Source organism: Sphaeramia orbicularis, chromosome 18 (assembly GCF_902148855.1).
Source record: "Sphaeramia orbicularis chromosome 18, fSphaOr1.1, whole genome shotgun sequence".
NCBI classification, from domain to species: domain Eukaryota; kingdom Metazoa; phylum Chordata; class Actinopteri; order Kurtiformes; family Apogonidae; genus Sphaeramia; species Sphaeramia orbicularis.
Genome location: NC_043974.1, coordinates 37,188,802 through 37,215,851, shown reverse-complemented (window position 1 = coordinate 37,215,851; position 27,050 = coordinate 37,188,802). Strand labels below are relative to the sequence as shown.

General features: G+C 36.2%; 1 protein-coding gene and 1 long non-coding RNA gene across 3 annotated transcripts; both read left to right on the top strand.

Annotated features, from left to right (window-relative positions):
• Nucleotides 1-2,518: 2,518 nt before the first annotated feature.
• Nucleotides 2,519-19,471, top strand: LOC115438458 (lecithin retinol acyltransferase-like). Of its 2 annotated transcripts, XM_030162107.1 has the most exons (3): nt 2,519-2,881; nt 10,224-10,765; nt 18,822-19,471. In XM_030162107.1, exons 1-3 carry the CDS (start codon nt 2,869-2,871, stop codon nt 18,972-18,974), a joined length of 708 nt encoding a protein of 235 aa, XP_030017967.1. In that variant the 5' UTR covers nt 2,519-2,868; the 3' UTR covers nt 18,975-19,471. The 2 variants fall into 2 exon arrangements, with proteins under 2 accessions (XP_030017967.1, XP_030017966.1); XM_030162106.1 differs by lacking the exon at nt 2,519-2,881 and having other exon boundaries at nt 9,548-10,765.
• Nucleotides 19,472-20,333: 862 nt separating this feature from the next.
• LOC115438478 (uncharacterized) lies at nt 20,334-21,363 on the top strand. The gene is made up of 2 exons (XR_003938075.1): nt 20,334-21,166; nt 21,209-21,363. It is a non-coding gene; the product is annotated as an uncharacterized LOC115438478 (long non-coding RNA).
• Nucleotides 21,364-27,050: the final 5,687 nt, after the last annotated feature.

Here is a 27,050-nt window from a genome sequence, read left to right as displayed (position 1 = left end):
TTTTTTTCTAAATGCTTAGTTTTAGTTTAGTTTTAGTGTTAATTTTAGTTTTGTCGTATCTTTTCTCTTCTTTTCCGTCGTATTCAAATAAATCCCAGACAGGACTCTGCTGCTTTCTCCCAACTTTAGTCTCCATGTTTCCAGCTAGAGTGGGGACCAGAAGACGACTGGAAACCACAAGTGACCGTTAAATATCATATGGTGCCACTAGCTAAAATTGCTAGAGCGAAATAAATCAATTTCGTATCAATCAGACATTGACAAAGACAAAGGGAATTTTATCCATAATTTTAATTTATCCATAATTTTTATACGTTTTAGTTAGTTTTGTAAACACACAATACAGTTTCAGTTAGTTATCGTTTTTTTCTTTTAATTATAGTTTTTATTTATTTCAGTTAACGAAAATGTTTTTTACAATTCTAGTTTTCGTCATCTCGTTAGTTTTCGTTAACGATAATAACCTTGGTTGCGACCAATAAACAAGTTGGGTTGTTTTGTAAAATCCTAGAAAAGAAAGAAAACTGATTGTGGCCTGTTCTGTGCTCCAGGAAGAACTGTCAATCCTTAGACAGTTACAGTTTTTTGGGGTTTTTTGGGGGGTTTCTGGGACCCACAAGAGCTTTTCTGAGTATTTTTTCTGAATTTTTGGACTGGCGTGATCACTTCTTCTGGCTTTTTGAATGGAGCCTCAAGTGCTTTTTCTGTCACTGTCATAACTTTTTTTCTCTTTACTTGTCGACATAATTTAGGCATTAAAATGTGTTGTAATTAAAGGCTGCTCATTGCTGCTGTCTTTTCTAATTCAGCCTGTTTTGATTAGTTTCTCTGATGCTTCGTGTGATGGTTGAATCTAAATGCACTGAAATCATCAGTGGGTTTCTGCACTAAAGCTGATTTTGTAGAAGAGATTAAAACTATTTTTCCATGGACTGGCGCTTTGTGTTTCGGGGTCTTTGTCACGTTTGTCACAGGAAGAAGAAAAGCAGAAGGCGTCGACTGTTAGTGTGTTGTGTTAACGACAGCTCGCAAACATTTGTTAGTTCTGTTTAGATGTGGGATAAAATAAAAACAGTCTGAAGGAACTTTTAGTTAAAACTGTGAAGTCATTTGTAGCTGTTAGTTTGTTTACTGTCAGATTATTGGGACGATTTCAGTCATTTTTCAGAATTTATAGCTAACATACGTTGATCGAATTGCTAAAAAACTTTAAAGCTAACCAACTTTAACGCTCACATTTAAAGAAACGGAGCTTATCTAAAAAAAAAAATACAATGATTGTAACATTTAAAATAAAATAATAAGGATGAGATTGAGGAATCATATCGCAGAAATATCAAGTAGGTATTTTTATCCAACTTTTACTTCTCCCATTGCAACAAAATATAGCTTTTTAGTCATCTCAGGAGAGTTTTGGTTTCTACTTTGCATTAAGAAAGGTAAGTGTATCTCTTGGTAATTGGATTTTCTTTTCAGAAACAAAAGAAAAACTAGTGGTTAATTGAATTTTGTTTTAAAATAGAAGAATTAAAGTTGAATTTTAAGGTGTTTTTCTTTTTCTGTGTCAAAACAGATAAATTAAATTTTCAAAATTGATTTTCATTTTCTCTTTCTAATAAAAAAAGAAAGTTACTACCTGACAGAAATGGAAAAATGGTTCGTACAAAATCTCGAGTCCATAGACATTCATGGAGGGAACATGTCTACGATGTCCATATTTCGTACAAACAGGAGGATTTGTACAAACCCATGGTTCGTTAGAATCTTTGTGACCTAGGCATTAGCGCTCTGTCCTTGAAAATGACAACATCCAGTCTCAGAAAATTAAAAAAAAAAAAAAAAAAAAACAGGTGTTTTTGGTCCGTTTTTCCATTTCTGTCAGGTAGTAAATTTCTTTTTTATTAGAAAGAGAAAAGGAAAATCAATCAGTTTTTTTTTTTTTTATTTGGTTTATCTGTTTTGAATTCAACTTTAATTTTTCTATTTTAAAATGAAAATCAATTAACCACTAGTTTTTCTTTCCTTTCTGAAAAGAAAATCCAAAATAAACTACAGTACATTTGAGGGATGTATTGTGTTTTATAATTTGGTATAATTTAGATTAGTGCTGGAGTGTGTGTATGTGACATTTAAGGTATTCTTCAATGATATGATGGACTAGTCTTTACAGTGTTAGCATTTAGCATGCTAGCGGACATTTCTAACCATGTTTAATCTCCTATGTCTCATATAGCAACAACAAATGCCGCGTATTTTTAAGAGCCAAGAGTGGTGTATGTAAAATGGGTGGAATTTGATTAACATTGGTAGCAGCGCTGGGTTTTGCTAACGTATGCTAACAGTGCTTCATAAACCTAGTCTGATAAGGAGCTCTACTGTGAATTAAATGTCACAGTAGATGAGTGTGATGAAAGCAGGCGGTTCAGGGTCACTTCTTCTGTTTAATGACATTAAAGTCATGTCTGCATCATGTATCTTCCAACTAATACCACCTTAACTTTCCCTTTTGCAGGTTATGAACGGTAGTAGCTCATTAAAATAGAAGAAATAACATTATTAGTCCCTCAAATTCCTTTTTTTTTTTCATTCTCTTATTCTTTTTTTTACCAAATACGCAAACATGAGTGATATATGTGCACTTAATGTGTGGTGCCTTGCTCAAGGGCAGTGCCCTGGTGGTGAACTGGCACCTCTTCTGCTACAGTCTACATGCCCTAACTTGTCCTGGATGGGACTTGAACCAGCGACCCTCCGGTGCCTTAGCCTACAGTATTCCCTACCACCCCAGCATGTGTTCATGGATGAGGATGGGATGCAAAGCCATGTGTGGAAGAAGTGTCCAGATTTGGACGAAAGGGGTGGAGCTCTATGGTGTCTAGAGGTGAGTTAATGCCAAACACTGACTTACTGACTCTAAAACAGGAAACTTCACCTAATATTGTGTAATTAAATCCATTTACAGTCTAGTTAGTGGAACCCTGGTGTACAGTTTTTTTTGGAAATTATCTGCCTCAGAGACTAAATGTGCTAAATGTTACATATTTTAATAAGATTAATTGGACTTTCAGCCATGACACATCAGGTTTTAAACAGTTAAATATCTGTGTCATTGGCCAGCTGATTTTTTAGTTGTTGGTTTTTTTTTTTTTTTTGTTACTATTTTCTGAGGCTGTTTGTGAAATACAATCACTTTTTCTCTGTTCTGATATGTTTTTTTCTCTGTTTTTTTGCTTTTTGTGCATTTTCTTTCGATCGGACCTTTTTAAAGTGTTTTTTTTCATCCCTGAATTCATTAGTCAAATTTCCCACAAATACCAAGTTCAGCGTGACAACAACAAAACTAAACCATGAATAATGTTCATCACGGGTCTTTGACAGCATGGGAACATGGGTGTCTTTGTGTGTGTGTGTGTGTGTGTGTGTGTGTGTGTGTGTGTGTGAACACATCCTGGTGTTTTTCTATCATTATGAGGACATTTTATGCGTCCCTCCTCTTTTAGAAAACACTGTCAGTGAGCATCTTTGCAAAGATGGATGTTTGTGTACAGCGGGTCGTCTTTCACATCATTCATCATGACGTCTTTGTGCAGCCCCCAAACTCACGACAGTAAGTGTCACAGAGGACAAAGGAAGATAAATGATGTCTGATCAGTGATGATGGTGGACTTTCAGTCTCTGGTTCCCTGTGATGCTCTGTCTGTCCTCATTAATTGGGATCTGATCCACAAAACACCTTTTCTCAACTCTGCAGTCGTCAACGCCGTGTCCCAGAGCTTCACTTCTGCTTCTAGAAACTGGAATCTCTGTCTTCTTTAAGGCTTCTGAAGAGCAGCTGATGTCCATGGGTATCGTAGCATCTCCGCTCAGTATCTGTTGATTTCATAAATGAAATACATTCAGTTCTACCAACTTTATGTCCAGAACAAGTGGGAAGATTTAGAAAATACAGCAAGTGGTTCCAGGCACAACAAACCCCGCCCCTCACATGTATTGTAGCTTATTTTAGCATCGATCCAGCTGATGTCATCATGTCTGTGCATGTGCTGATGTCAGCAGATCAAATACGTCCATTTATGTACCAAGTTTGAAGTCAATTGAAATAAAATTGATGTTATAGACATTTGAAATTTCACCCATTATAAGTAAATGGGAGAAAAAAGATTTAAAAACTTCATAAAAATTTTTAACTTTGACCTACTTTTCCCAAAATGTAACCACATTTTTTTCTGGGTCACTAGCAATCTATACACACAATTTGTTATGAATTCAACCAATAGTTTTGCTGCTACAGATATTTGAAATTTCACCCATTATAAGTAAATTGGAAAAAAAAAATTTTTTAAAACTTCATAAAAAAAATTGAAACTTTGACCTACTTTTCCCAAAATGTAATGGTATCTATTCTGGGTCATTGGCAATCTATAAACCCATTGTGGTCTGAATTCAATCAACAGTTTTCCTACTACAGACATGTGAAATTTCATCCATTATAAGTAAATGGGAATTTTTTTTTAGTTTTTTATAAATACATAAAAAATTTGAACTTTGACCTGCTGTTACCAAAATGTATGGATATCTATTCTGGGTCACTGGCAATTTATAAACCCAATTTGGTATGAATTCAGTCAATAGTTTGGCTGCTAGAGTGTTAACAAACAAACAAAGAAACAAACCGAACCAAAAACAATACCCCTTGCCTCCCCTTTTGGGGTGGGGGTGGGGTGGGGTGGGGGGGTTAATTAAAACTAAATTCTTCATTGTCCAGTTGAAATGATCATAGATTTTCAGGGAGAAGATAATCCCTTCAAACAAATGCAGGTTAGTCATGGGGGCACTGATGTACCCATACTAGTAGTGGTAGTAGTAATAGTATTATTATATTATTATTATTATTAGTAGTAGTAGTAGTAGTAGTAGTACTAGTAGTAGTAATAATATTAGTAGTAATATTAGTATTAGTAGTGGTAGTAGTAGCAGTAGTAGTGATAGTAGTAGTTGTAGTAGTAGTAGTAGTGGTAGTAATAATATTAGTAATAGTAGTAGTAGTAGTATTGGTAGTAGTAGTAGTAGTAGTAGTAGTAGTGCTAGTAGTAATAGTGTTAGTAGTGGTAGTAGTAGTAAGAGTATTATTATTAGTAGTAGTAGTAATAATATTAGTAGTAGTAATATTATTATTAGTAGTAGTAGTAGTAATAATATTAGTAGTAGTAGTAATATTATTATTAGTAGTAGTAGTAGTGGTAGTATTAGTAGTAGTATTAGTAGTACTTCAGTCAGTAGATACTAAGTTAGTTGTGGTCAGTATTAGTGCTGGGTGTTTTAGTGTCTTAGTGCTAATGTGCTTAAATGGTTCATGCTAATGTGCTAAGTATCTTCTCCTGAGGTCAAAGGTTAAAGCATTAACACAACGCTGACTCACACTGAGTCACAAACAGCTGTCACTCAACTCCATTCACCTTTTAACAGCCGCTCAGTGTGTGTGTGTGTGTGTGTGTGTGTGTGTGTGTGTGTGTGTGTGTGTGTATGCGACACACTCATTCATTCTAAATCCTGTCATTCAGCGGCGGCGGTGGGGGGTGGATCCTTACCATAATCTTCGCCTTAATCCCCAGAATCCTCTTCTTCTCCTCTTGAAAGGACAGGAAACAGCAGACTGACGGACCCAAATGAACAGCACAGTCCTGCACAGTGGACCAGTGCACCAGCGTCCACATCCCATCATGCACTGGGTGTGGCGTCCCTCCAGGACCTTTCAGGGCCGTTGGACGAGCTCAGGCTGCTTTTCCTTTTCTTCATTTAGATTCATTGGACGAGTCAGCGTTTGTCCAGACTGAAGCCTGTCACAAAACCCAAACAATGGAGCTCCACGTGATGCCAGCGGCTTTCAGACGCCCACCTCTACGACCACGATGTCTGCAGACAAAGAGAAGGAAAACAACAACAAAAAGAAGCAACGAAAAAGTTGAGTTACAATGGATAGATTCTGTGTTCAGACTAAAGTTAGTATCGTCAACAAGAACTAACGAAATGATGAAAACTAGAACTGAAAAAACAAGTGGTGCCAGGTACAACAAACCCCGCCCCTCGCAGATATTGTAGCTTATTTTGGCATCGATCCAGCTGATGTCATCATGTCTATGCGTGTGCTGATGTCAGCACATTAATTGCCTCTATATATGTGCCAAGTTTGAAGTGAAGTGGAACAAAATTGATGTTTTTATTGATGTGAAATTTTGCCCATTATAAGTAAATGGGAGAAAAAAAAAAAGATGTAAAAATGTATGAAAAATTTGAACTCTTTCCAAAAAAGTAATCGCATCATTCTGGGTCACTGGTCATCTATAAACCAAATTTAGTATGATGTCGACCAATAGTTCTTCTGCTGCAGATGTTTGAAATCTTGCCCATTAAGTAAATGGGAAAAAAGATTTGAAAAATTCATAAAAAATTTAAACTTTGACTATTTTTGCTAAAATGTATTCTTGGTCACTGGCGATCTATAAACCCAATTTGGTATGAACTCAAAGAATAGTTTTGCTGCTACAGACATGAAATTTCGTCCATTATAAGTAAATGAGGGGAAAAAAAAGATTAAAAAAAAAATTCATAAAAAATTAAAACTTTGACCTACTTTTCCCAAAATGTAACCACATCTATTCTGGGTCACTGGTAATCTATAAACCCAGTTTGGTTTTAATTCAACTAGTAGTTTTTCTGCTGCAGACGTGATGTTTCGCCCATTATAAGTAAATGGGAAAAAAGATTTGAAAAATTCATAAAAAATTTGAACTTTGACCTACTTTTCCAAAAATGTAACTACATGTGTTCTGGGTCACTGGCAATGTATAAACCAAATTTGGTTTGAATTCAATTGATAGTTTTGCTGCTAGAGTGTAAACAATCAAACAAACCAAACCAAAAACAATACCCCTTGCCTCCCCTTCAGGGGGGCAGGGTACCGATAAAACAGTTGTTTACATTTGTTTTGTTGAAATTGTTGACGGTGTTTAAGAAACACGTTACGTGCATATATATTCCCTTCTTTCTTACGTCTGTTTGCTCATGCAAAATGAAACACAATTAATATAGATTCAAAATTAATTGTGATTAATTGACTTAATCCACAGCAACCCCCTGATTAATCCCTATTCATATTTTAATTGTTTGCACTATTTTTGATTAAAAAAAACTTTAATCTGAGCTTTTATGAACATCCACATGATCAGTCAATTAAATATAAGAACATACATGATTTTCAAAAATGTAAAATACAGAGAATAATATTGTAATAAATGGTGATAAATCACATAAAGATTAAAAATAGAGAGAAATTCATTTGGGAAAACAAACAAGACAAAAGTCACACTGGGTCTTTATGAGTTAAATGACCTTTGACCTTTGTGAATAAGCAGATTTGTTTATTATTAGGCCATTGATTTTCTTTTCTTTGCTTCTATTATTTTATTTTATTTATTTATTTATTTTTTGATTTTATTCTCCATTCTTTGTTTTGTTTTTGTTTTTTGTAATTCGCTTTTTATAGTGTTTTCTTTCTTTTCACCCATTAAACATTTTACAGCGATACAACATGATATAGTTATAAGAAAATATATCAATAAAAATAGGAAAATCAAATGTAAAAAAAACAAAAACAAGAAAAAACAGCAAAAAAAAAAAAAACAGAACCAATAAACCCCCATAAAAACACACATTTGTCTATTATTAGGCAGTTGTTTTTCTTTTCTTTGCTTTTACTGTTTTATTTATTTCATTTTTTATTTTATTCTTTAAGGTTTTTTTTGTTTTTTCTCACTCTTTTTGTTCGATGAGTGTTTTGCTATTTGCTGTTTGACCAGGAGTAGGAGGGTGAGGGGGTGGGAAGAGTGGGACATGCTTAAAGCCTCTGAAACTGAATATTCAAGTGTTCAATGTCGCTTAAATCTGCACCAAAAAAATGATACATATGTTAAAAAAAAAAAAAAGACCTTTGACCCAAAGAACGTAGTGATGTTTGTGACTCATATTCACATGTGGCTTTAACCTGCGTTTGTGGATGAATTCATTCCACTGTTTTATTGACATGCCTTCAGGTTTGTTGGTAAACACACACACACACACACACACACACACAGAGGCCTTCTGATTGGACACTCTGGTCCCCACATGGACACTGCCGTCCCTGGAGCTGTGGTCTGTACCTGTATTCACATCTAATCCACTCCTGTTTTTCAGAGACCTTGTGAGTGTTTTATTGGAGTAAATCCTGAGACTCCTCCTCCCATCCTGGTGAACATGGAGTTAAAAACAACACTTTGGAACAGTCGGACACTTTAACACCGATGTAAGGAGTTATTGGTCCTTCAGTCGTCCTCACAAAGGGACCGGAGCCAACACACACTGCAGTGGTACCGCCAGACCTGGAAAAGCCAAGTGAACACACACCGCTCAGAGTTTCCAACCACACACATACTCACCACAGCAGAGCATCATGGGAAATGTGCAACGAGTGGCTGAGGTCACTGTGGCTTCACAAAAACCACACAATGGCTTCACACACACACACACACACACACACACACTTCCATGGTGGAGCAGAAACCAGGTCAGGACAAGCTGGATGTCAGACAGACTACAGTGTGGCTGCCCCTGGTGCATTATGGGAAAGAGTTTGTGTGTTTGGGTTTGGGATGTACAGTATGTTGGACAGTATGTGGTGGATGGATCTGACAGGTTTGGATTCATGCAGAGCACAGGTAATCTGATTACAGTCTGTCAGTTAAATTGTATTTCTATATGTATGTACCCATTATAACAGCAGGTCTGGGACACTTTACATGAGAGTTATTCTGAACCACAGGTTTAGACATGAACAACAAACTGAACTACAGCTGTTAACCCTGTAGAGGCACAGCACTGGAGGAACGACTGAAATACAACATGTCTGTCTGTCTGTTTATCTGCCTGTCTGTTTATCTGTCTGTCTTCCTGTCTCTCTCTCCCTCTCCGTCTCTCTCTCTCTGTCTGTCTGTCTCTCTCCCTCTCTCTGTCTCGCTCTCTCCCTCTCTCTCCCTGTCTCTCCCTCTGTCTCTCTCTCTCCCTCTTCTCTCTCTCCTTCTCTCCCTCCCTCTGTCTCTCTCTCTCCCTCCTCTCTCTCTCTCTCCCTCTCTCTCCTCTCCCTCTCTCTCTCTCGCTCTCTCTCTCTCCCTCTCTCTCCCTCTCTCTCCCTCTCTCTCTCTCCTCTCTCCCTCTCTCTCCCTCTCTCTCCCTCCGCTCTCTCTCTCTCCCTCTCTCTGTCTCTCTCTCCCTCTCTCTCTCCCTCCCTCTCTCTCTCTCCCTCCTCTCTCTCTCCCTCTCTCTCCCCCTCTCTGTCTCTCTCTCCCTCCTCTCTCCCTCTCTCTGTCTCTCTCCCTCTCTCTCCCTCTCTCCCTCTCTCTCCCTTTCTGTCCCTCCCTCTCTCTCTCTCTCTCTCTCTCTCTCTCTTCTCACTTCAATATTTGTTCTCTCTTCTCTTTCTTCTCCATTCTAACTCAGTCTGTCTTCAGTCTGATCTCAGGTGCTTTGGTTTTTTTTCCTCTCAGTCTGTTCGGACTTTTCTAAATTTGCTGGACTCACACCTCCTCCTCCTCCTCCTCCTCCTCCTCCTCTCTTTGATTTCACATCATAAATGTAGTGTATGTTTCACAAGAAGTAAAAATGAAACAAGATAGATAGATAGATAGATAGATAGATAGATAGATAGATAGATAGATAGATAGATAGATAGATGTCTTGTTTGATTCATAATCTCATGACAAAAATGAGCAAAGTACTCAGCAAACTGATCAAAAAAATAAGTAAAATCATCAAAACTGAAGAAAAGTATCTAGGAGATGAACAAACGTGAAAGAACAGAATGAAGAAAATAATAAAATGGACAAAAATAGGAAATAATCAACAAAATGAAGAAAAATTGTACTAAAACTTACTGGACTCACCCTCCTCCTCCTCCTCCTCCTCCTCCTCCTCCTCCTCCTCCTCCTCCTCCTCCTCGTTCTCCTCCTCCTCCTCCTCCTCCTCTCTTGTCTTCATCATGTCAATTAAAGCCTGTCTGCAGCCTAGACTCCTCCTCCTCCTCCTCCTCTTCTTCTCTTCATTTCTCTGCAGTAGTTCAGGTCTTCAGTCCTCAGACCTTCACAGCTCCATCCTCTTCTCCTCTTCAGTCTTTTTCTTTTCTTTCTTCTCAGTCATGTTGGACACACTCACCTTCCTCCTGGAGAAACTCTTCCTCATCGCCCACATCCGTCTGTCCAGCCTTCTGCCGCCTCTCCCCAGACGCTCTGACCGGGATGAGTCTGCTCCAACTCCGGCTCCTCAGAGGTTCCAGCGGGGGGACCTGCTGGAGGTTCCCCGGACTCTGTTCACTCACTTCGGCATCTACCTCGGCGACAACCGGGTGGCGCACCTGATCCCGGACATCCTCCCGGCTCTGACCGCGGACAGCCTCCAGATCCAGGAGATGGTGACCAACACCCGGCTGCTCCTGGGGGTGCTCTCCAAACGCGCCAGCATCAGAGTGGACTCCGTGGAGGATTTCGCGTACGGGGCCGGGATCCTGCTGAACGCCATGGACCGGGCTGTGCGCCGGAGCCCGCTGTCCGGGGAGGAGGTGGCCCGGCGGGCGGAGAGGCTGGTGGGATCCGTGTCCTACAGCCTCCTGTGGAACAACTGCGAGCACTTCGTCACCTTCTGCCGCTACGGGAACGCGCAAAGCCTGCAGACCGACAAGGTGAGGAGCGGAGCGGAGCGGCTGTGCGCTCTTTACGCACAGGGTTCCACCGATCCGCCCCGGTGTGGTGTGCGTCATGCGCACAGAGGTGGAAGGAGACCTGGTATTTCACACAGGCAGGGTGAAGGCAGGTACAGACCCAGCCTGCATGTCCATGTGGACCCCAGAAGGTTTACATTTGGGCTGCAGATAAGGGTCCCATTTGGGTTGGTCCACAGTTTCCATGGTGACCCCACATGGGTTTGCCCAGATCAGAATCAGAGATCTGAATATTTTATATTATTTATTCTTCACACTATTCATCCCACAATATTTATATTTCATGTCATTTGCACTACTTAACCCTTTCATGCATGAATTATGAGAGGCTTAATCAAGATTTTTTTCCAGAGTGTTTTTATTCCTCTTTAGGCATAAAAAAAACAATGCAATTGATTTTTTATGAACCTATTTTTCATGGAATTACAAAAATGTCCACTCAGCTGGACACCATGTGTTTAATTTTAGAAACAAAGAAACATGTATTTACTGATATACTATGTGAAAACTATGAAATAAAAACATGTTTAATGCTGCTAATCTGATGTTTTCACACATTTTAACATACCTGCATGGAGATAATATGCAAAAAAAAAAAAAAGCAACTTTTGTTTAAAAAAACAAACAAAACAAAACTGTTTATTTCAGTCTAGTAACAATTAGCTTTTTTTTTTTTTTTTTACACTCAAACATGTTACTGCAGATCGGGTTTATCTAGAACAGCAAAGTTACAGTAATGGTATGAATGTTAGTTTATGGGATGATGTACAAAACAAGAAATCCATAAATATACAAGGAAACACCTTTGATCAGCTGTCCACTGTAGTGAGCACTATGCATGAAAGGGTTAAATTCTATGTTTTACAAATATCTTAGTTTGCAATACTTTTTTATTTTTTGATGTAAATAACTGTGCCTTTTACTGATATTTGTTGTTGTTTTACTGATATTTGTTGTCTGTCTGTAAATTCTTACACTGAACCAAAGAGTTTTACCTCCATTTTGTTGTACTTGGTACAATGACAATAAAGAGATTCTGATTCTGATTTTCATTCTGATTGTGATTCTAATATGGGCAAACACATCTGGGGCCACCATGGAAACTGTGGACAAACTTACATGGGACTTTTACATGCAGCCCAAATGTAACCCTTCTGGGGCCCACATGGACATACTGGCTGGGGAGGAACACCTTCAGCTGAGGCTGGAGGAGATCCCAAAAACTGAGCCAGTTTACACTTTTACATCAGGCAGCACAGATATGAACCAAGACAAAGGTCGAATCAGCATCTGTTAGTAGGAGACACTAGAGCAGGGGTGTCAAACTCCTTTCAGTTCAGGGGCCACATTCAGCCTAATATGATCTAAAGTGGGCCGGACCAGTAAAATAATATAAATAAGAGGAAAATAACTTTTGAGTGAAAAAAGTAAATTCCATAATGAAGATGTTTACATCTATGAATTGTACTTGAACATAACATGAACAACCTGAAAATTCTGTAGTAAAATAAGTGCAGTGTTAACAATGTTATGCCTTAGTTCAGGGGTGTCAAACTCATTTTAGTTCAGTTCCTCATTCAGTTAAATTTGATCTGAAGTGGTCTGAACCAGTAAAATAATAACCTAATAATATAGTAATAATGTTGACTCCAAAAGTTTCTCTGTGTTTTAGAGCGAAAAAATGGTTTACATCTACAAACTATCCTTTCAAACAATGTGAATAACATGAACACACTGAAAAAATAAGTGTAATTTTAACATTATTATGCTTCAGTTTATCATTTACACATGAACATCATAACTGAGAGATCACAGTGGATCTACGAACACAAAACATTTAATATCAGGCAGAATATTGTTAAAATTGTACTTAAACAAGAAAAGCACTCGGAGAGCGCAGACCTCCGCCAAGAGAGATCTGCCCCCCCCCCTTCATTTTGTTCATTATTTTCTTCATTTTTGGTCATTTTGTTTTTAGATTTTCTTCATTTTTCTTCATTTTTTTCATTATTTTCTTAATTTTTGGTCATTTTGTTTTATATTCATTTTTCTTCATTTTGTTCAATATTTTTCTTCATTTTTGGTCAATTTGTTTTTATATTTTCTTCATTATTTTCTTAATTTTTCTTAATTTTGTTTTTATATTCATTGTTCTTCATTTTGTTCAATATTTATATTTTCTTCATTTTTATGCATTTTGTTCATTATTTCCTTCATTTGTGTTCATTGAATTTTATATTTTCTTCATTTTGTGCATTTTGTTCATTATTTCCTTCATTTGTGTTCATTTAATTTTATATTTTCTTCATTTTTGTGCATTTTGTTCATTAATTCCTTCATTTATGTTCATTTAATTTATGTATTTTCGTCATTTTGTACATTTTGTTCTTTTTTTTTTCCTTCATTTGTGTTTATTGTGATGATGTGAGTCCACTCATCCTTCTGATTGGACCAAACCCCCCCCCCCCCAATCACCATCAAAATTTAATCATTTCTTCCTTGTGCCAGTATCAACATTTCCTGAAAATTTCATGAAAATCAATCCATAACTTTTTGAGTTTGCTTGCTAACAAACAAACAAACAAACAAAGCAATCACAATACCTCCCGGCAGAGGTAAACATTTTAGGTTGTTCAGGTTATTCACATTTTTTGTGAAATTATACTTTGTATTAGTGTAAATACATGAAAATATTTACATTTACAAAGAGAAAAATGTGGAGTTGGGAGTATTTATAGATTGTTATGATAGTATTTGACTGGTCTGACCCACTTTAGATTGAACTGGTCTGAATGTGGAACCTGAACCAAAAGGACTGTTAATATCTTAGTTTAATTTTGCATTTCAAGGGCCGGACTGGACCCTTTGGCGGGCCGGATTTGGCCCCCGGTTTGACACCTGTGCCTTAGTTTATCATTTATACATGTGAATCACAACTTAGAGATCACAGTGGATCTACAAATACACAAAACATTAAATAACAGACAGAATATTATTAAAATTCCACATACTTCTCTGAAGACATTTCAGGTTTTTCACATTTTTTGTTAAAGGCTAGTCTGTAAATGTCAATATATTTGTGTAATTTGACATTTTTACACTAAAACAAAGAGACAAATTTACAGTTTTCATTATTTATAGGTTCTTATGAGTGTATATTCTGGTTCTGATTCACTTTAGATTGAATTGACCTGAAATTATTTTAACACATTTGATTATTAATATCTTCAGTGTAATTTTTGCGAAAAGACTCAATTTCCCTCAGAAACTGATTAACAATATTCAGAGTCTACTTCTAATTTAAGCAAATTGTAGCGTTAAACTAGTGAAAACTGTAAAAACACACAGGTTTGTACTCAGCTCCAGCCGTCTAAACTCAAACTGGGCCTTTTTCCCTTCGTCCTCCATCACTTTTTTAAAGGTGTCATAAAAATCAAAAGCCTCCACATCAGTGCTTCGCTGTGTTTGTTAGACTGAGAGGAAAAATGTGGGGCAGCTGCTTCGGAAAGTCCAGAGAACAAGAGCTGCATTGAGCCCGGAGGTTCTGCGGCAGAACCCAAACAGAACGAGTAGAAGACGACCACCGTGATGATGATGATGATGATGGAGTGGTCAGGGACACGCCTCCTCAAAGAGGTGGAAAATCACTTACAGAAAAATAGGCTTTTAATGGCACGTTTTGTCGACGCTAAAAGAAAAAGTGGGTAGGATTAACTCCCAAAGAAGCGTCGATCTGTGAAATGGGCTGAGTAAACCGACCGCAGACAGAACTACAAACCATGACTACATGACCGTTCAATAGTTTTTAGGACGATGTTAGGGTTAGGAACAAAAACAGCAAGGGGATCAACTTTAAATTCACGTGAAAATGGACATAAACGCTGGTTGTTTTAAGTCATCAGAGTTTGTGATTGAGCTGACTCCATCCCCAAACCTTCCCTGTTTAATGAAATTATCCGAACATTTAACTTATTCTGCGAACAGAAGTCACTTTTCCGTTGGACATTTGCGCAAAACTTTACCGAAATTTACAAAATGTCTAAAAAATAGAAGTGCATAATGTCGGTTTTCCATTAAATCACAAATATGATGATTTGTTTATTTATTATTACGAGATGACATAAGAAGTCATTCCATAAAAATGGCAACAAAAGTAAATGTGGTGTTGATTTACAGATATATTCATTATTATTATAAATTACCCCTCTATCTCATACTAAATTAAAAAATGATTGGGTTTCCTGGTGTGTCCACACATACCGCGACATGTTTCTTCTTCTTCTTCGCTTGTTGTAACGTACGTCAACGTACGTTTTTTTAATTCACCTGACTCTAGTTGCAAAAAAAGGTCTTTCCATTGCAGTTTTGCGTGATATACCATTAGCACTACACCCAAAAAAACACTTCTTGCCAGCACAAAAACTTTTAATCGAAAAATGAGACTTTTGGAATTGTCGTGCACAATGTCGGTTTTCCCATTAATTTTTGTCGACAGTAAAAGAAAAAGTGGGTAGAATTAACTCCCAAAGCAGCGTCGATCTGTGAAATGGGCTGACGAACCAACTGCAGACGGAACTACAAACCACAACTACATGATCGATCAACAGTATTTAGGACGATGTTAGGGTTAGGAACAAAAACAGCAAGGGGATCAACTTTAACTTAACTTGAAAATGGATATGAACGCTGGTTGTTTTAAGTCATCAGAGTTTGTGATTGAGCTGAATCCATCCCCAAACCTCCTCCTTAAACCCCGTTTAATGACGTTTTCTGAACATTTAACTTATTCTGCCAATAGAAGTCGCTTTTCCATTGGACATCTGTGCAAAACTTTACCAATATTTACTAAATGTCGAAAAAACAGAAGTGCGTAATGTCGGTTTTTCCATTAAATCACAAATACGATAATTTATTTATTATTATTAGTAGTAGTTTATTCGGTCGTCAATCACTTCAAACAACCAACAAAAAAACAACATATCCATTGTTCTGTATATAATGCGACCGAAAGGGTTGCATTTTTTTTTTTTTTGCTGTTTTTGTTCTAACTAAAACTAAAAATGATGCTTTACCCCAGAAGTACAAATCAAACTCAACAGTTCCTCAATTTTTCTAGACTTTCACCCTTTTCACCCAATGTTCAGGTGTGGAACCTGGTCCAGACCAAACAGATCATCTTTTTTTTTTCTTTCCAGTCAAGAGGTGGTGTTTTTGTCAGATCAAACTGTCGCAACTGGGTTGGTTTGTTTCCAATACAACGTGATATCATGAATTATGCATACAAATAACACGCCAACTAAAAGTGGCGTGTTATCTGTACACATTGTAAGCTTTTTATGTTTTTATATGTTCACGCTGCATTAAATACCACGTGAATAGTGGTTAATGTTAGCGGTTACGGATATGTAAACCGGAGATCTTGGCGTACATTGACACGCGATCAAATGGCATTGAATAACGTGCGATGAAAAGGATGAAAATACGTACGTATAGCACACCAAATGCCATAAGAACTGGCGTGACATACAACACGATTTCATGAGATCAGTCTGTCCAATATGATGGTAGGTTTTGGAAAGTTAGGACTTTTGGAAACAGAAAAACATCTCGTCAGACACACAACTGTCCAAAAAAACTAAACAGTGTTGAACGCCAAGCAAATCTGAAGAGAACTTCTGAAAAGTGTGACTTGATAAACAAGTTTGGAGTGAATCTAGGCTGCGTTCATGGTCAACAGGTGGCGCTGTAGGCGATGTTACTCATGGTTCTAATAAGCATTCTGTGTTTTTCCTTCTGAAATGGCTCAGATGTCTTTTTAATGGATGAGATAAAGTATAATTGAGTGTCCACATCATGTTTCACACTTATTCAGAGTGTCTTGGACAGTGTAATTACAAAGGTGTTTCCACTTCTACTAATTTTGCATTTCCGTAAACATTTTCTTGTGTGAAATTTCCAAATGCACAGTAAATATATTGATAGAAAAGCAGCAAATTTCAGGACCATCACTTTCAGTATGAAAGCAAACTGAACCTTAGTTTGGACCGTCATGAGGAGTTTTTAGGTGAATTTTCATTGTGCATCTGGAGTGTTTTCAGTCCTTCAGCTCTTTCTGGGTATGAAAATGTCTCCTTAAACACATTTGTTTTGGTCCAGAAAGGTTGGAAAGTCTCAGAAGCCAAACAGGGCGTGTTGAAAGAGAACACAGAGAGCTTTTCCTGATCGAGTTTCACTTCCTGTAATTGGGAACCTAAATATGTGACCTGCCGTCTGGGAGTCGGGGTCTGGCTCATTATAGGGATGGGGGTGGGGGGGCCAACAGGAGCTCTGACAGGCGTCCTCAGGGGCCCCCTACCTAAATAAACAACAGCTTTACCTTGTTCTGGGACTACAAGTCAACTCGGACAACTGAATCTGCAAACGCGAATCATGATGAGGTTGTTTCGACGTCCTTCCAACCAAGGTTTTAATAGTTTAGGATTTTTCATTCTAGTTTAGTTTTATTTAGTTTTGACTTTTTTTTCTCTAATTCAGTTAGTTTTAATCAGTTTTTAGAGCACGTTTGCTAGTTTTTATTAGTTTTCATATTTTTCTAAATGCTTAGTTTTAGTTTAGTTTTAGTATTAGTTTTAGTTTTGTCGTATATTTTCTCTTCTCCGTTGTATTCAAATAAATCCCAGACAGGACTCTGCTGCTTTCTCCCGACTTTAGTCGCCATGTTTCCAGGTAGAGTGGGGACCAGAAGACGACTTTAAACCACAAGTGACGGACTGTCAAGTGTCATATGGTGCCAGCAGATAAAATTGCTTGAGGGAAATAAATCGATTTCATATAATAATAATGATAATAATAATAATAATTGCATTTATGAAGCCCCTTTTCATTCAGCAGAATCTCAAAGTGCTACCGAGAAAAGACAGTCCAATAAAAAATAAAAATACTTTATCAAATATACTATATCAATCCGACATTGGCAAAGACGAAAACAAAGGGAATTTTATCCATAATTTTTATGTTTTAGTTTTATAAGCACACAATACAGTTTCAGTTAGTTATTGTTTTTTTCTTTTAATTATAGTCTTTATTTATTTCAGTTAACAAAAATGGTTTTTTACGATTCTAGTTTTCGTCATTTCATTAGTTTTCGTTAACGATAATAACCTTGCTTCCAACTCTTTCCACTTTTCTACAGATGCACTTTATTTGGATGTTTCATGTATTTTTTTAATGTGTTATATGCACAATAACTAGCTAGCATTCTGCGTCCCCGCTTAGCTAATATGTGGACGAAAATGTCCCGATAAGTTCGTGATTTATTTAGATCAGTGTTTTTATTTTGATTTCGTATTGAAAACGAATGCAACAAGACAGAAATAATCCAGCTGTTTTTCTGTAGTATTTGTGGTTTTATGGTTCGAACATAACAAATGTTTACCAAACAGTGGAACGTTGCACAAACCTAGAGGTACAACATTATAAACAAGCACAATATGTTAATTCTCCTGTCGGTGTCTCCGATGATGGTATTGATGTAGATTTGGAGTCTGTCCCTCAGCGCCTTCAATGGTAGCTCATATATGCTAATGTCTGCTATTGGCTAATGCTAATGCTAATGCTAGGTACTGTGGGTGTATTACGGGTCAAATGCAGAGATCTAATTTGCCTATGATGATTTAAAAAATGTGTTTAGCTTAATTACAATATAATTTTAGCATAAAAATTAAACTAAAATCAAGTAAAACAACTCTGAAAACCAAACAAAATCTTTAAATTACAATTAGTGAAGTGTAAATACTAATGTTTTATCACCAGCTCTTAAGGAAAGTTGCAAAACCATTGGAACTATTTCATATTTTCATATATTTACAGTGTCAAAGCTGTTATTCTACATTATTATATACTTGGTCGTAACATCACCACTAGATGTCACTATGTAACACACCTTCAACCTCTTAGAGAGATTCCCATCATATTTTCAGGTAAAATCTGAACATTTCCATGTGTTTTGTGTTTCCAGTTCTGCGAGTGGCTGAAGTCACTGATCCGAGACCAGAGGATGGTCCTGCTGACGGCGCTGCTGGGCCTCCTGTCCATGGTCTGTTTGGGAATATCCCCCAGCACCGCCCTGCCCACCCTCCTCATCCCCTTCACCCTGTGGATGGCCAGCTAGAAGCCCCGCCCACCAACACCCATGGTCCAATACAACATAACGGAAGTAGTTTACCTGCAAAATCATCATTTACCTTTTTCTAAACATTGACAATGAAACACCAAAAAAATGCTGAACATACATGAAATTATCTAGGAATTAGGAGAACAATCGGGAATATGTTTGACTCGGCCACCGGCATAGAAACGAACGGAGGTTAAAGCAGGAGACGATTGGTGTAGATGATGTTCAACTACAGACGTGACCTCTGCCTGTTATTGGCTAATACATTATTAGTCATATCTTACTTAAGACTTCCACAATAATGCAACAATCAAATATTGAACACCATGTAATTTGGTAACTGCTGACCCAGACGTTTTTTTTTTAAGGTTTAGACAAAGTTTACTGGATTTGTTTAAAGCGGTCACTACTCAAGTACTGCACTTGAACATTAAATTGGGTTCCTATTTTTGATACTGAGGAATAAGTTCAAAGTGAGATTTAGATTTTTACATTAGGGTGGTCCAACAATCATGCTGAAAAATAAAGTTTCAGATAACCTCAATTAGAACCCTGCATTAGGTTTTGGCATTCAAAAGATGATTTAGGAAAAAATTTGGAAGAAAAAGGAGATGTTTTAGAGGTTGCACAAGTTGCTGGAAGTTTCCTGGAAATTGACTAATTTTGCATTTTCAGCATAGCCGAGCTGACCTGCTAAAAGAAGCAGCAGTACTATCAAAGCCAAGGTTTTAGTGCTTCATCTAGCAATATAACAGCTTTCAGCTGACATCTTTGGTACTTGAGTGAAGAACTGGTTGTCCTGGCATTCTTCAACTCCAGTGTGACACAAGAGTAGAAGCAGCTGATGGTTCACAACATGATGGAAAATGAAGGTTCTTTCGGTTCCACTAAAGCGTTGTGATGCCCTTAGTCAAGCAGATTATGAAGGGAAGCAGATCAGTGGTTTTGTCACCACCAGCACCATGTGTTTCTTTGAAACTTTGGATCTGCCACAAGCATTCTTCAGAATTCCTCCAGAAGACTGTGCTGATGATGCAGACTTTCAGAAGGCTGATAAAACTGTGCATTCCAGAAAAGTTGTCTGTGATGTTGCTGAAAGAGGGTGAAGTTTATTCAAGACTTCAACTGTAGCCGAACAAAAAATGAAGATCACAAACAGTACCTGCTCCAAGTTGCCAAAGAACGCAGGAACATTTTTTTGTAATTTCAATAAAGCAACAGTGGTTCCTGGACTTTCTAAGTAACATTTTTATTCGAGTTGCAGTTTGATTTTGAGAATAAAATGACAAATTATTCTAATATGCCTTATTCATTTGGCTAGTTATGTTATAGTATATAGAGCAATCTTCACGTGTCTTGTGCAACCTCTAAATAAGAATTAATTTGCATAAAATTTGGACCGAAGTAATTTGGCCAGATATGGAACCAAATGCAGGGTTCTAATCCAGAGAATCTTAAAAAAAAATTTTGGACCACCCTATTTTACATATAAAACACTGTGATACTGTGAGACTTTGATATGTAGGCATCATGGATATCTCATACCATTGGAAGTAAACATGTAATGCTAATGCTAATATGATCAGGCTGATTAACTCAGTATGCTGCCAGTGAAGTTTAGGGTGAATGACTGAAAACAAGTTGGTTTTCTTTTAAAAGTACCAAAACTTTATGGTTCGAAACAACCAAGAACAGCTTTGTAGAGTGTCCCAGCAGATGATCCAACTGAAAACTAACCTGTGTTAAAGTCCATAAAATGTATTTGACTTCCCCCACCAACCCATGGAACCCACCCCCCTTCCCTTTGTGGGTTTATAAATACAACCCTGAACTCATTGAGTCGGAGCGTTTCAGCAATAAAACGCTGAAAAACACATGGGTAGTGCCTTGGAGTTTTTGTTTGTAATGAACTGGAGGTTCATTACAACTAAGGATCGTAATTATTAATAAACAGTGCCTCCTAATTAACGCCACCAAGGCTTTCAGGTGCAAAAAAACTGTAGATTTAAAACAGTTTCCATTATCAGGTCTTAAACAATATTGGTGTCTTCAGCCTCAGAATCCATGTATTTGCTCACATTTCCAGACCGTTGTGCTTGGTTCTGTTCTCTTGAACTGACTTTGGACCATCGTGACCGCACTAAACGACGTTAGTTTTATACCGATACTGTTTAGATACCGTTTCTACTGTTTGTTTTTTTCAGCCACACCACCATTGCTCCTGCAGCGAGGCCCAGTTCTTCTGTAAATACCTGTAGATATCCACCAGAACCTGATTGTTTTCTAACAGTCACCGCTCTTTTGTACAGAATTGATTTTTTTTTTTATGTTGCTGTAACACTTTGTACTGTTGGTTTTTTTTATGTAAATAAAGGAAGTGGAAGTACTCAATGTGATGTGTCCGGTAATGGTTGGGTCGAGCAAAACCACAAACATCCTGATGATTGGAGTTTGAGAGTTTGAGTAAGAGTCTGGATCCAGTGTTTTGGAGGTTACCATCGGTTACTAGATCCATGTGTATTAAGGTGATGTGTTGTCTGTTTACGACCTGGGTTTGCCTCGCTGTCATGGCCATTTGGTTACAGACTTTTGTAAACTGATAGAGGTCTTGAATCTCTCTGTCTGTCTGTCCGTCCGTCCGTCCATCTAGTCAGTTCCAGACTCTGAATGGACGTTGGCATCATAAGGTACTGGTTTGTGTTTGTATTTAGTCACTGGTTGGTTTTAAACCACAGGTGTCAAACATGCGGCCCGGGGGCCAAATCCGGCCCACCAAGGGGTCCAGTCCAGCCCCTGGGATGAATTTGTGAAATGCAAAAATTACACCGAAGATATTAATCATTTTAGTTCAGGTTCCCAATCTAATCTCAAATGGGTCGGATCCGTAAAATACTATCAGTATAACCTATAAATACTCACAACTCCAAATTTTTCTCTTTGTAAATTTAAAAATTTTCATGTCATTTTATTGTGTTTACACTAAAACAAACTATCAGTTCACGAAAACTTGAATAACCTGAACAAATATGAACATTTTGAGATGTCTGAAGTGCAAGTTTTCCAATATTCTGCCGGTTATTAAATGTTTTGTGTATTTGTTGAGCCACTGTGATCTGTAAGTTGTAATTTACATATGTAAATGATAAACTGAGGCATAATATCGTTACAATTGCACTTAGTTTTCTTAGGAAATTTCAGTTTGTTCATGATATTCACATTATTTTAAAGGACAGTTGATAGATGTAAACATTTTGATCGCATAATTTTACTTTTCTCGCTCTAAAACATAGAGAAAAGTTTGGAGTTGACATTATTTATAATATTATGTTATTATTATATTGGTCCGGCCCACTTCAGATCAAATTTGGCTTAATGTGGGCCCTGAAATAAAATGAGTTTGACACCCATGTTTTAAACACACATGGACAATGACTGCATTTGTACTTTTAATCCAAAGTCAATGTGTTTATTTTTAACTGAGCCAAATATTTCAGTTGTCCTGTTTAACTAAAATACAGGATGTAGTCATAACATAGGCTGTGTTTAGTGCCTCCCCTGCTTTCATAGTGCCAATAAAATAAAATTAACATTATAGTTTATCACTGTAATCATAAGAAATCAAATGGGGAAAAAAATGTAGATTTTGTGGCGGATGGATGGATGGATGGATGGATGGATGGATGGATGGATGGATGGGTAGTTTGTGGCATCCTAGTGTTCTGTGCATTATGGGTAAACATTTCTTTATAATAAACCAACTTAACCTTTAACCTTTTTTGACTTTTCCCGCTAAATTTCCACAAAATAGCTCAAATAGATACTTTATATCTGTCTCATATTGCTAATATTCCTACTGTTTGAACCGTAAGACATTTCTGACAACTATTAATATAATGTGAAAAAGGAAAAAATATAATGTGTGACAGAGAATTAGCATGTGCAGCTCAAGTTTCATACATTTACGCTAGTAATGTATTAATGCTATATTCTAATAAACTACTGTTATTACGTCTATGGTTAAATATCTATTCTTTTTACTTTTTAATATATCAACCATTAAATAAGTAAATAAATATTAATAGTTTTTATTTATTTCATGGTTGAATGTTATTTCAGGGAAATATGCTACAAGCTAACACACAAAACTGAATCTAAAACCTCTTGTTTTTTCATAGCTTTGAAATAAACCTCTTTATTATTATTTTACTGTATGATATTCATGAAAATACAAGTTGCTTTATTTTTGTTTAATTTTGTGCAACAGTTTGAGAGTATTTGGTGCATTAAGGTAGGTGCCAAATTAGCACATTGTTTAGTTAGCTAAGAATTGCTAATAGCTAATGCTATGTGTCATGTTTTAATGTTTAGTGTAATGTGTAGTGTTTTTTCTCACATAACCTCTGGATGCCCTTAATATAGTTAATGTAAAGAGTAAATATTTAACTACAATATTCACCATTAAAGACTTTAAGAGGGAAAAAATAAATAAATGTGTGTGAAATAGAATTAGCATCTCTTGCTAATGTTGCAGCCTCCTTTTCTGTTGTTACCAATGTCAATTTTGTCTCCTTTAAATATCCAAGTATCAGATTTTTGATGTTTTCTGTCAGTTTTACATTTATTTTGTGTGATTTAAATGTGTAAATTTGCATTTTTATTGTATTTTGTGTTTGCATGTTGAGCATTTATTGAGGTTTTGGTGTAAATTGAAGCTGTAAGTCGTATTTCTGTAGCCTATGACATCCTAATCCTCTTTTTTTTGTTCACAGTGCGGTTGTGTTAGCTGTGGTTTTGCACAGTGATTTGGAAAAAGAAACTGCTGTTGGGAAACCACAGAGTCTGCAGCGTTTGTGAAATGCTCTGACTAACGTTGCCTCATAATTTTACAGTAATCCTGATGCTAAATCAGCTCTGTGTTCTTCTGTGCCTGTGCTTTTCAGATTAAAGGTCCAGTGGGTAAAATTTTAGGGAGATTTAGGAGGATCTATTTGTAGAAATGGGATATGACATTTACAGCATGGTTCCATAAACGACACAAAAATGAGAATCAGGTTTTTTTTGTCCATGAAATCCACCATGTTGAGAATTATTTTCTTACTTTCTCTTTTATCCCATAAAAACAAAAACAGCCACTAGCAACCAAAAGCATCTTCTGATCTAAACAGATTAATACCTATTGATTCACTAATCCTATCAATACATGTAAATAACTGGTGTAAAATGCAGTTTATTGTCTTTTCATGATCAGCAGATATGATCTATTTGGACGTTCAGAGGCTCCATAGTTACCATGGAAACACCGTTATCTTCTACACTGTAAATAAAAACAAAAAACAAAAAAACAAAAACGGTTTTATTCTGGCAGCTGGGGTGCCAAAAAAATACTGTAAAAAAAATGGAAAATAACCATCTCATAAAAATATGGAAATTTTCCATAATTAAAATACAGTTTTTTGCCCTAACTTTACATAAGATTTTGCATATTTTTTTTTACTTTTTAATGTTTGATAAGGAATATTTTCATGTATTAAAACAATCAAATTACCTATAAATATAAATAAATAATTTTCAATGAGACTAAATTGTACAATCCACTGATAAAAACTGTATTTGGACAGTTCATCAGTGCTTATACATGTTATACATTCACAAAAATACATTTATTCAACATTTTTGTTGTGAAACCTCCCATAATTACACAAGATATTTGTCAATTAACAAACAAGTCTTGTTAAACTTACCGAACAAATACTTCTGTTGCGGTTAATTGTCAGTAATTTTATCTTGTTTTATGATTTTTTTTTTTTACAGTATTAAACTTTAAATTAACAGTTTAATCTCATAAATAGAAAAGAAATATTTGTGAAATTATGATACATTTGCAAATGTATTTTAACTGTATTTTTCTGTGAAAAATGAACAAATTTCTTTAAAAAAATTTTTAATTTTATGGTTATTCACAGTTCCACTTTTTTCATGTTATTTTACATTTGACGTGTAAAATCACAGTCTGTTTTTGTCATTTCATTGATATTTCCCTGTATCTTAAAAATACAGGAAAAATCTGTAAAATAAACAGTGAAAATTCTGTTAAATTACAGATTTTTTTTACAGTGTACAGCATTGATTCACCAGTAAAACCCATGGAGTTGGATCAGTGACAGTAGATGGACACACTGGGTTTATGTTCAGTTAATGATATATTTGTCACTTTTTCTTCACTTTTCTCTGTTTCTAATATAATAACCCTCAACTTTAATCTGAGCTGTTATGAACATCTACATGATCAGTAAAATAAATATAGGAAAATACCTCATTTTCACTGAAGAAACGCAAAATGCAGAGGATAATATTATAATAAATGTTGATAAATCACATAAGAAATTTTCAATATAGAGAAAAAACTATTTTGGAACTGCCACATAAGTAGCATTGGGCCTTTATAGTTATACTTTAAAATGCATATATATTTCGAGACCTAAAAATTTCGGGTCTTCTTGTTTTTAACCTTTCTTCTTTTTTGAGCGATGGATAAGGGAATGATCTGAAATCAAAATGAATTTTGGCACAAAATCCCACAGATAGTGTTGATAAAACTACATAACTTTTATCTTTAGCCTGTCAACACATCATGGGTCAGATTTAGACACAAAAACAACTTGATTAGGTAAGAAAAAGGCTATAATAATTTTAATTAAAAAAGTAAGAAACAAAAAAGAAAGAGAACACAAACATTGATTTCCAGTGTCGTAGTAGATGATGTTTGTTGTTCATTATATTCATCCCCAACCTCCTCCTTCTAAGGTTTGTCCCTAATTTTTGTTTTTCCCATCACTTATTCACAGATTTGCTAAATGACTGCAGAAAGAATGCAAACATGGGTTATATAGAGGACTTCTTTCGGCTAAAATTTACTTAGGGGGTCAAATGAGTGGCCATTTTTGTCAAAAAAAAAAAAAAAAAGTTGTAAGAAATGCATAGAACTGTGTTGAAATAAAGCTAATCCATTTGTGCACAGACTACTGATATTATTTGACAGTGGGAGCTCTATTTTCAGAAATATTGGATTTGGAATAGCACGTGTATGTGAAAACTTTTGCTGGTGGACGGACGTGACATTACCCATGATGCTCTGGTCAGTACCAGTACTTTATTAGTAATAAACTTATATACTTACTATTGCTAATTCTCCTCTTATTCATAAATGTTAGTATTGTGGATCTAAAACAATAACAGCTGACACAAAAACACAAAATGTGGCAGTGGACAGATGTGACATGGTTGTTACAGATCCCATCATACTGATGCTCGGCAGCCACGTCACCGTTTACACTAATGATCCCTGTGCAAAAACTAGGATCAGAATTATTTATTGTATAGTTTATCATCATACTAAAGAGTAAAAAACAATATAGAATTGTTATTTCTTTATAAAAATGCTTATTATTAGAAAACTGTTGATTTAAAAAGTGACGTGTGACATTCTTAATGTATGTATTGGTGTAACATAAGCAGGATGGATCAGCACCATACTCCATATTGAACCTGTAAAAATAAAACATGTGATATGTAGGATAGAATCTGGTAAGAAAAATTGGAGAATCTAAAAGAATAGAATATTTGTTTTTCAAGTAAATTCAGTTCAAATAGAACTTGGCCATTTGTGACATGAAAATATAGCATTAACTGTGATGAAATTGGACATTTTTGAGCTGAAAACATAGTTCATATGACCATCAACCTGTTGCAACAGAACTGAAATCCTGTAAATTTGCATAACTTGCATTTACCAACACAAAGTTCCTTTGGGGATTCACTTAGATTGATTTCTTATGCACAAAGACAGAAATAAGACCTCTAAGCAAATTTTAGCGGCTTTACAAATCAAACCCTTATTGTTGTTTTTCGTCATAAGCTGATGTTGTAACATACCTTGATCTTTATTATTATCAGCTTTTTTCCTATTGTTACCTCCTTTGTCACAACACATGGAGGAAAATAATCCTCATTCAGTCACTTAGATACGCTGTAAATTATACGTCATAACCGTATTTGCTGTAAAAATGTCAAAAA

What these genes read in the sequence shown, in the direction of transcription:
- LOC115438458 (XM_030162106.1), top strand. Translation starts at nt 10,070, where the DNA reads ATGTCAATTAAAGCCTGTCTGCAGCCTAGACTCCTCCTCCTCCTCCTC. An exon ending in AAAGCCTGCAGACCGACAAG is followed by an intron (nt 10,766 to 18,821) that starts GTGAGGAGCGGA and finishes TTGTGTTTCCAG; the next exon opens with TTCTGCGAGTGGCTGAAGTC.